The sequence below is a fragment of the Pteropus medius genome, unplaced genomic scaffold (assembly GCF_902729225.1).
Source record: "Pteropus medius unplaced genomic scaffold, Ma_sr-lr_union100, whole genome shotgun sequence".
In the NCBI taxonomy this organism is placed as follows: domain Eukaryota; kingdom Metazoa; phylum Chordata; class Mammalia; order Chiroptera; family Pteropodidae; genus Pteropus; species Pteropus medius.
The window spans coordinates 4,332,660-4,342,877 of record NW_024355990.1 but is presented as its reverse complement, the minus strand read 5'-3'; the positions used below and the strand labels follow the sequence as shown (position 1 = coordinate 4,342,877).

Genomic DNA, 10,218 nt, shown 5'->3' with positions numbered 1-10,218 from the left:
AGTACTAGGCGGGGGAGGAGGGAGGGACACAGGGCTGCTGATCACCAGGTCGGGGATGGGCGGGCACCAACTTAAGGGGCGGGGGCCCAACACCGTGAAGCTGAGTAACAGAACGGCCATCAGACAGAGGGAAAGCCTACCCCCGCCCCCCCGGGTCAGGCTATGGGGGTGAGGGGTGCACGCATCCTCCCCTCGCCCCTCACGCACTCTCCCCATGACTGCTCGGCCCCCGTCAGCGCAGGGCGCGGGGTACGGTGGGGGAGGCTGAGCGGTAGCAGCGGTACCCCTCCAGGGCAGCAGGGAGGAGCAGCAGGCCGCTCACGGGGTCTTTGCGGCAGCGTGCCATGGCCTCCCTGTAGCTCAGCCGCTCTTTGGAGATGGGGTCTGTCAAATCCTTCTCGTAGCTGGACTCATCCTGCAGGAGCTGCGCCAGCTCTTCACTGACCATTCCGGAGAGCACGGCCTGCGGGATGGGGATGCGGCCTGTCCTCCTGGGGTCGATGAGCCCCCCGGTCAGATGCTGCACCTGCAGGTGCGGGAGCGCGCTCTCCCGTGGCATCCAGCCTTTCTGGATGGCCTCGCCCACCGACAGCCGCTTCTTGGTGACGGGGTCCTCGATGCCGGTGAAGGCCTTCTGGGCGTTGAGCAGCCTCTGGGTCGAGGTGTTCTCGATCAGCCCCCTCTCCAGGGCTTTGTGCACGGAGTAGCGCTCTCGGCTCAGGAGGTCTATGATGCCCCCCGTGGCCGCCTGGGCCTCCAGCAGCTTCTGCCCGGTGATGGGGTCCAGCATGTTCTTGGCCATGGCCGTCTTGATGGTGCACTTGTTGTCTGTGGTCGTGTCGTAGACCCCGGCAATGGGGAAGCTGTCATCGCCAAGCCCGAGAGAGAAGCTGGGAGAGAAGAAACCGGAGCTCTGGGGGGCTGGCGAGGCCACTGGGGATTTGGAGATGATGGAGCCGATGGAGAGCGAGGGGCAGGGCTTGGTCTCCCCGGCCACGAGCAGGGCGAACTCGGAGATGGGCAGGTGGCCGTCCCTGTAGAGATGGTACTCCTCCTTGGAGATGTGCCGGCAGCGCAGGGCGGCCTCGATGGAGTACTGCTTCCCGCTCTTGCGGTCCAGCAGCACCGACTCCTCCCCACAGGGCCCCAAGGTGGTGACCTCCTCCCAGTCACACTCGAGCTCCTGCAGCTGGAGGTACTGGCCTCGATCGATGATGCCTCTCTTGTAGGCCTCATACGGGGACATGTCCTTCCCCGTCTCCGGTTCCAAGATGGAGATCTTGGTAGAGAGGTTGGTCTCTCGTGTCTGGGTCTCCTGGTTGAGCTGCTCCCGGCTCACCTTGGTGTGGAGGTCCCGGAGGGTCCTCTCCTTCTCGTAGATCTGGTCCTTCTCGTGGAGGATGGCCGCCTCGAGCTGCGAGAGTTCCTGGCCCTGCTGGGCCGCCTTCTGCCGCTCGCTCTCCGTCTTCTGGCTGAGCAGCTTCGACTCCTCCTGCAGGTGCAGCACCTTCTGCTGCTTCTGCCTCTCCAGCTCCTGCAGCTCCTGCTGCAGCTGCCTGCACTCCTGGCTGCCCTGGTTCCGGGCCTTCTGGAGCTCGGTCTCCTCCCGGCTCCAGGTCCTGCTCAGCGCTTCGGCCCTGTCGATCCGCTCCCGGAGGCGCTGCAGCGCCTCCTCCTGGCCCTTCCGGGCCGCGCGCTCCCTGTTGAGCATCTCCCACACCCGAGACCGCTCGCCCTCTAGCGCCCGGTCCTTCTCCACCCTGATCACCTCCTTGTAGATGGTCTTCTCCTGCGATTTGGTTTTCTGGAGGACGTCGATCTGGACCTGTAGGTTCTTGCACTCCCGATGCAGCTCCGTCACCTGGGTCTTCTCCCGGTCCAGGTCCTGCCGCAGGGCTTCCGTGCACTTCTCCAGATCCGGGTCCTTCTCCAGCTTGACCACCTCCTCCATGATGATCTTCTCCTGCACCGCAGGAGGCCGTTTCTCGAGCTCCTGGATCCGCAAGGTCAGCTGCCGCATCTCCTTCTCCACGGCCAGCTTCTTGTCGCGGTCCTCCTGGAAGCTGAGCAGGCCCTCCTTCTCCTCCACGGCGGCCAGCAGCTGCTGGACCTCCCGCTCCAGCTGCCGCCGCCGGCCCACCTCCTCATCCAGGCTCCGGCTCAGCCTGCTGTGGTCCTCGTGGAGCTTCGGGTCCTTCTGGGTGACCACCACCTCCTGCACCACCACCTTCTCCTCGGGCCGCCTCCTCTCCAGCAGCAGGTACTTGTTCTGCAGCTCGTAGACCACGTCCTCGGCGGCCCGCCGCTTCTGGGCCGCTTCCCGCACCTCCTGGCGGAGCCGCTCGGCCTCCTTCTCCAGGACGGGGTCCTTCTCGTGGCGCACCACCTCCTTGCTCACCGTCTGGGTCTCCACCTTGGACCGCTCCCGCTTCCACTGGTCGCGCTCCCCCTGCAGCCGGATGCGCTGCTCCTGGGCCCTCCCGCTGGCGTTGACCAGCTCGTTGAGCCGCACCTTCAGGCGGTCGATTTCCCGCAGCACCTCTGGGCTCCTCTCGTGCTTCACCACCTCCCGCGTCAGCTGCTTGTACTCCACCAGGGGCTTCTGGGCCCGCAGGACGGCCAGGTCAGGCAGCAGCTTCTCCACCTCCTTCTCCACGCTGCCCCGCTTGCTGGCGGTCTGCTGCAGCTCGGCCCTGAGCCGCGCGATCTCCCGCTCCGTCTCCGGATCCACCTGGAAGATCTCGTGGACGCGCTCCTGGAGCTCCACTTTGGGCTTCTGCTTCTCCACCGTGCTGAGCTTGTCACGCAGCTCCTCCAGCTCCCTGGCCAGCGTCGCATTCTTACTCCTCTCCCCCTCGAGGAGGCTCCGCAGCCTGGACGCCTCCTTGAGAAGGCCTGGGTCCTGCTCCACCTTCTTCACCTCCTTCACGATCACCTTGGGCTGCACGGCGCCGATCGCCCGGCCCAGGTCTTCGATGTGCACCTGCAGCGTGGCCGCGGCCTCCTCTGCCCTCCTCCTCTGCGCAGCATCCTCCTCCACCTGCCGCCTCAGAGCCTGCACGGCCTTGACCATTTCCAGGTCCTTCTCCACCTTGACCACTTCTTTCACCACGACCTTCTCCTTCACATTGGCCTCCTTCTGCTCCAGGGCCAGCAGCTCCTTCTTGAGCCCCTCCAGCCGGGCCGACACAGCCGTGTTCTCGCCACGGAGCTGCTGGATCTCGCTGCTGAGCTGGGCCGCCTGGCTATCCAGACCGGGGTCCTTCTCGATCTGAGTAACCTCCTTGGTCAGCAGATGAGGCTGCATGGCCTTCCTCTTGCCCTCCAGCTGGACGACCTTCTGGGCCGCCATTTCCAGGTCTGCCTGCAGGCTGGCCCGCTTCTTGCTCTCATCTTCCACCTGGGACTTCACCCTCGACAGATTGCTCTCCAGCTGGGGGTCCCGGTAAAACTCCACCACCTCCTTCTCCTCCAGCCTCTCCACGGGCCGCTGGGTCCTCAGCTGCAGCAGCTGGCTCCTCTGCTCTTCCAGATCGTGCTGCACCTGGGCCACCCGCTTCCTCTCCTCCTCCAGCTGGGACCTCAGCGCCTCTGACTCCCTCCCCGCTTGGGCTGGGCTCCCAGATCCCTGCTGTGCGTCACGGGCCACCTGGATGTCCTCGCTGAGCTCCTTCTGCAGAGGGAGAGAAGGAAGGGAAGAGTCCTGGGGGGAGGGGGCCTTCTTCCCCTCTCCCAAGATCAGAGACCCCCTCCCTGCTTCCTGACACTTCCCGGTAGGTCCCAGGACATGGAGCCGGAGACCGGAGACGCTTAGATGCAGGTGTTTTGAGAAGCCCCGTCAGTGCCATGATGTTAGGATGTGAGGCGGTGCTCAGGCCAAGTTTGTACTAGAACATGAAAATAGGACCGGTTCTCCCTTCCACACCTTCCCCCCTTCTCCTCCATCCGGGCTCCCAGAAACGAGCCCACACTCCTCTGGGGGTGCTGGAACACGCCTCTGGGTAGGAGAAATCTCGCAAGTCCCTTGACCAGTCACTAAGAGTCATGGAGAGCTTCTGGCTCCCGGTCCCCCAGGGAGGGGACCTAGGTGGCCTCCTGCCCACTGTAGCTGGATCCTAAGGCTGAAGACTTGGTGGGGATTTTCTCTGGTCCGCACTGGGGGACTGCCCAGTGGCTAAGCTGTGACCACCCCGAATGACATCTCCAGGGCCTAACTCTGAGATGGGGACCAGTCTGTAAGAGCTGCTGGAGAGAGAACTGGGGGGACGTAGAACCCCAGAGCTGCAGGCGGCAAAAGAAAATTGCCAGGTCGACTACGGGGCCAGGCTGCCCAGGGTGGGAACGGAGCGGGCACCCTCCCCGTACCTTCTCCAGCATCTTTCTGGCAAACTCCAGCTGGCACAGCTGCTGTTGGTGTGCAGCCGCAACCTCGGTGTAGGCTTTTGTCAGATTCTGCTCCTGGAGAGGCCAAAGGGAGGGGGAGGGAGAGCGGCGTCAGCTCCCGCCACAGAGGCCGCAGAGCCTTCTGGTACTTCTGGATGCCATCTTACCTGGGCCTGGATGCTCTCCTGCAGGGGAGCCACTCGGGGTCTCTTGGGGGCCGAGCCTGCCTGGGTGAGACCCAGGGAGCAGCGGTAGGTTTCTGCCTGTAGCTCGTAGTCCTGAGCAGGGAGGCAAGGACAGCAGGCTGGTGGTCAGTGGGGGAAGCTGGGGCTGGGAGATCAGGGGCCTGGCAGAGGAAGGGAGGGCGGGCGGATAAGGAGGGACAAACGGCAGTAAAACCCGCTTACCTGGAGAGCCGCCTGCAGGTCCTGGGAGAGGCGGGATGCCGTGGCTCTGTCCTGCTCCCGGCCCCGGATCTCCTGCAGAAGCCTCTGCCCAGGAAGAGGTGAGAATCAGGGAGATCAGGTCGCACCAGTCACCGGACTCGCCTCCAGCCGGGCTCCTCCGGGGCCACCGGTGGGGCAGGAAGGGTTGTGTGGGAAACTGCCCTTCCTCTCCCTGACCCACATGGCCTCGGCTTGGGGCATTTCACCCGTGCCACCTGGCTGTCCTATCTATTCCTTAGGCCTCGGCTTAGATGTCACTTGCCCCGACCCTCACACGTGTCCTGCCGCGGACCCCCACAGTGCTCTGGCTTCTCCGCCAAGTGCTTATCAGCACTATGGCCTGCGACGCACCGGCCCCCACCAGCCTGGGCTGCACCCCCGGCCCCTGGTGCAGTGCCAGTGTGTGGCAGAGGCTTGCCAAATGTGAGGAAGGAAGAGCTGGAACCCCAGGAGCATAGAGCCTGCTTCCTACCTCGGACCACACAGTGATGCGCCGGCCGTGTTTTGTGGGCACAGTGGAGCATTTTGGGTGGGGGGTGGTGGTGATGACCCAAGGCCTCTGTCACTTAGAATACTGGCCACTAGGGGGCCACATGCCTTTGAGGTCACTTAGAATACTGGCCACTAGGGGGCCACACGCGCACAGGTGGCTCTCCCTGCGGAGGAGGCTGCCAGGGAGGGTGGGCATGGCTCCCGGCAGGGGCCTGACCTGACCCCAAGTCGCCAGCAGCCCCAACCCCGTACCTTCTGCGCCTGCAGCTTGTAGGCGATCTGGCTGGGTCCATCACTGGGCCGCACCTGGTTGTGGGGCAGGTGCTCCAGCCAGGAGCTCAAGTTGTCCCTGCAGTTCTTGAACTGCTGGTAGGTGAGGCCAGCGTCCTGCACGGTCTTCTCCCTGTGCAAGGATGAGGCCCCGAGCAGAGGTGAGAGTTGCCCTCCAGGAATAATGAGGGGAGCGTGGAGGGGGCTGGTGGGCGCCTCCCTCTCAGACACCCATCAGGAAGCCTGAGTAGCTGCCACACTGATCCCCGAACTCTGGCCTCGTGCTGGTACTGGGCATTATGAGATGGATGGGACAGCCTCTGCCAGACACCACCCTGGGGGGTAGGCACTGTTATTATCCCACCGTAGAGGCCCAGAGAGGCACAGTCACCGGTGCAAGGTCACAGGCTCGTCGGCAGCAGCTGCTGTGTGCCGTCGGGGCATGCCTTGAGCCCTGACGGCCCAGCCACTCACCGCAGGTCCAGCTGGTCCCCCACGGCGTGGTAGCGGTCAGTGAGGGCCTGCACTTGGCGCTGCTGGTGTGGCAGGTCTTGGCAGAACTCGTGGAAATTGTTCTGCAGTGCGGAGCACGCGTGCTCAGCGGCCTTCAGCTCGCGGTGCAGCCCCAGCACGTAGGCCTGTTGCTCCAGCAGCTCCTTTCTCTGGCGCTGGGGGAGGCGGGGACACAGCGACATGCCCCCTTGCGGTTTCGGTTTCGTGAGACTCCACGTCTGCTCCCCACCTGCCTCGGCATGCCTGTTCAGGCTGTGCCCCTCCTCCCGCCAGGAGGCCACCTGGCCCCTTACCTGCAGCTTGCTGACCCTCTCCTGCAGGGCATCTGGGCCAGCGGGGATGGGGGCCTCCTGCGCCAGCGCGGACTCGAAGCCTCCGATGACCCTGTCCGCTTCCTGGATCTGCCGCTCCAGACCCAGGGCAGCCTTGGCTCTGCCGCGGGGGAGGCCGATGGTTAGTCACTCCCTCAGCCTCACCCCTGCCGCCCGGCCCAGCCACCCCTTCCCCAGGCCCTGGAGCACTCACTTCTCTCCGTAGAGGTTGCAGAGAACCTGCACGTCACTGTACTTGTTCTTGACATTGTTGAGGGCCACGGGCAGGTGCAAGGCGGCTGGGCCCGCAGGCCGAGCTGATAGGAGCGCCTCGCACTCCTGCTGAGCTGCCTCCTTCTCTGCTCCCAGGCTCTGCAGCTGCTGGGCTGTGTCCTGGGGTGGGTGGGGGTCAGGGATGTGTGCTCTGGGCAGGCGAGTTTCACCCAGCCCTCCTGCCAGGTTGACCTAACTCCGCCCATGAACCTGAGAGTGTGGTGGGTATGTGCTTGAGCCCAGGCTAAAGATCTGGGAGCAGTCCTGGCCTTGCTAATCCCCGTGTGGATGACCTGGGGCAGGTGAACCTCTCTGACCCTCAGTCTCCTCATCTACAGAATGATTAACGGAAGGATGAAATGAGACCATGTGTGTCAGGAGCTTGGCAGTGCCAGGCACGAAGTCGCCCACCACAGTCTGTATGTCACTGTCTTGTTATTCACAAGCCTTCAGTCCCCTGCCCCATTGCTAAAGGTTCGGCAGCAAAGCCCTCGCTCTGTCTCCTTGGGGTTATTTCGTTCATTCTTTTATCACTTTTTCATTTATCTCTTCTATAAGTCATAGGTGCTGACTCTGTGCCATGCCCTGCCCGCCTTCCAGTGTAACTGGGCTTCCCATGGACCCCAACACTCCTGTGACTTCAAAACCCAAGGACCTATCTGGGGCCCCAGAGAGCTGTTTCAGGGCAGCGTAACCAGTGACTTAACGTGGGGTGTGAAGGCCCAGCCCCCTATCAGGGCCAGACCCCCCCCGGGGTGGGCGGAGGTCTTTGTTGAGGCAGCATCAGGGTACAGTGCCTCCTTCTGCTGCTCCTGCTTCCTGCCTGCACCCCACAGGTAGCACCCTTGGGATGCCCTCACGAACACCCAGCACGCTCATCTCTACCTCAAAGAGGCCTCCAGGTCCCTGCAACCTGCAGCTCCTAATGGTCATCCTTCCCCGCCTGGCCCACCCTCTGCCCTGGCTGCAGCGCCCCATCCCGACTCCAGGGCCCTATGACCCTATGGTACGTTGTGCAGTGAAAATCACAAGTTGCACAGCAACAGATTCAAAACTTTAAAACTAAACCCAAACGATATGTTTGCGTAGAAACCGGTTTGGAAGGCTGCTACCCCCACCCCCACCTGCACCCCCACCCCACCCCCAGGTGTGGGGAAGGAACACTTTCACTATTAGTGCCTCTGAGGACAAGTTCTTTCTGATCATGTTTACATGGCTTGCTCTCTAGGGGCCCCCTCCCCCCCGACCCCGCTAGCCTCCTGGGAGCAAGCACCCCTAAGATGCTCCAGGCTTCCTGGCTGCTCTCGGGTCCCTCTCAACACCTACTGAGTTGGGGTCATAGGATGTTTACTCTGGGCCTTGCCCTTCTAGAACCTTCCCGGGCCTTACTACACTCCATCCTCAGGACAACAGGATGAGCTGGGTATTCCTGCGCCCGTTTTCAGGGATGAGGAAGCCAAGGCCCAGAGAGGTTACGCGAATCGACCAAGGTCACAGAGCCGGTTAGTGGGGGGGGCCAGGACGGGAAGCAGCTTGCGTGAGCGCTGCACTGTGCTTTCCCTTGTCCACCTCAGGTCCCTGTGGCTCCCAAACTTGCCTCGCTTAGTTTCTGCAGCCCCAGGGCAGGGCCGCTTCTTGCCCCCGCTCGCCCACCTTGTGGCTTTGGATGCGGCCCTCCAGGTCCTCCAGCGGTGTGGTGCGGCTGAGTGGGGCCCGGGCCCAGGCCAGTATCTGCTTCTCCATCTGCCGCAGGTCCCCGTCCAGCCGGGTCATCTGTGTCAGGAGCTTCTGGGCCTGTGGGTCGGCTGTGGCTGAGCCAGTTGGGGCTGGGAGCACAGGGAGACGGTGAGGGTCCAGGGCCTGTGTCCCATCTGCCCGCCTGTCCAAGAGGCTCCTCCCTGGGTACCCAAACAGGGTCCTGTGTGGGTTAGGGCAGGGAGGGGATGGGCAGGGCCTAACTGAGGGAGGGACAGCCCCAGGGGCTTGCCGACCCAGAAGATGGAATGCCCAGAGCAGACATCCTTAACCCAGGGCCACCCCGGCCCACCGCAGCCCTCCAGCAGTGGCCAAAGTAGGAATCTACTCCCTCTATTCCAGCAACCCCCCACCCCACTCCCTGGCCAGTCCGTGGTACCCTGCTGGCCCGGCCGTAAGGGCTCCACAACGTTGGTCTTCAGGCGGCTCTGGGCTGTGGCCAGTTTCTGCTTCAGAGCCTGCATCTCCGAAGCCAGCCTGGAGGGAGGAGAGCAGGGAAGGTGAGCCTCCTCCCTCGCCACCAGTCCAGGCGAAGGCCAGGCACCGGCCTCGGACCCCACGGGGCCTGGCTAGATCCCCAGCCCGCCTCCTGCCTCTGTGTATCCCCAGGGAGACCCACTTGGAGGCCCTGGCCACGGCTTCGGGGTCCGGAGCTGGGATGCAGAAGCAGGCGGCCGGGGCGCGCTTGGTCTCCCCGCCCAGGCCCTGCACGACCCAGGTGTGTGGGTTCGTGTTGTCCATCAGCGTATACCGCTCACCCCGCAGGGGGCAGGCAGGGGCTCATGCTCCAGGGGCCCAGGAGCCAGAAAAAGGACACAAAGCCCAAGGGGGGCACAGAGGCAGGAGCAGGGAGTAAGGTGGAGGTGCTGGGGGCAGGAGTAGGACAGGCCAGAGCAGAGCAAGAGCATGTGGAGAGTGGCTTGAGACCAGAAGTGGAGTGGGGTGGGGTAGGCGGGAGGGAGCAAGAGAGGCAGGGTGGCTGGGCCTGTACTTCTCCCGAGTCCCAGTCACAGATGCTGTCCACAGGCAGAGGCTGCTGGGGTGGGTTCCGGCGTTGTGGCAGTGGGGCTACTTCCCGGCTCCGCCGCTGCAGGTCCCCAATAGTCTTCTCAGCCATGGCCAGTTTCTTCTCCTCTGCCTGTGGGGTCCCAGGCAGTGGGGGTTCAGGCCAGGCCTGGCCCATACCCACACCCCCACAAGCAAGCCAGGGTCTGGCCTTCATAAAGTGAGGGTTTCTAGGTCAGCAAAGGAAAAGAAGCCCCTCCCTGGGGACCCAGGACCCTTGGGTCTGTGGGATGGGGTGGAGGGGGGCCACCCAGCATCACCCAGGCCTCTGGAGTGGGAGCCCAAGGGCCTCGGAGCGATCCTGGAGGCCCTGTCACATGACAGACGAGGAAACTTGAGGTCCAAAGAGGGGAGGAGCTTGCTAGTAACAGACCAGCCTCCTTCTGCTGGGGTGACCCCCTTCTCCTGACCCCCAAGACTAGGGCTCAGAGTAGGGCTAGGTACCTGGGGTGTGGTGAGCCCCAGACACATGGGCAGGTCCCCTTCCCAGGAGAGGGGTACAGAGGCCGGGCGGGGCAATCTCACCTCCAGCTGTAGTAGCAGCTCTGTGGGGTTAGCGGGGGGCTCCCCAGGGGCAGGGCTGTACTGAATGTCCAGGCTGGAATTAAGCTTTGCCAGGGTTTGGCTGACAGAGTCCGCTTCTTCCTGGAACTGAGTTTGGTGCATGGTTAAGTTCAGAGCCCAGGGTCTCCACTGCCTGGCGACCCTGC

At 63.5% G+C, this 10,218-nt stretch overlaps 1 protein-coding gene across 3 annotated transcripts in view; it reads right to left on the bottom strand.

Annotated features, from left to right (window-relative positions):
• Window positions 1–6: 6 nt before the first annotated feature.
• Window positions 7–10,218, bottom strand: part of EVPL (envoplakin) — a 19,179-nt gene continuing 8,967 nt past the window's right edge. For all 3 annotated transcript variants that reach the window (XM_039859292.1, XM_039859290.1, XM_039859291.1), the window contains 8 exons: window positions 6,630–6,808; window positions 6,398–6,536; window positions 6,066–6,259; window positions 5,574–5,724; window positions 4,791–4,874; window positions 4,551–4,661; window positions 4,366–4,458; window positions 7–3,673 (listed from right to left, as the gene is read on the bottom strand). In XM_039859292.1, coding sequence (XP_039715226.1) covers window positions 233–3,673; window positions 4,366–4,458; window positions 4,551–4,661; window positions 4,791–4,874; window positions 5,574–5,724; window positions 6,066–6,259; window positions 6,398–6,536; window positions 6,630–6,808 — 4,392 coding nt within the window. In that variant the 3' untranslated portion in view covers window positions 7–232. The remainder of the gene's footprint in view (window positions 3,674–4,365; window positions 4,459–4,550; window positions 4,662–4,790; window positions 4,875–5,573; window positions 5,725–6,065; window positions 6,260–6,397; window positions 6,537–6,629; window positions 6,809–10,218) is intronic.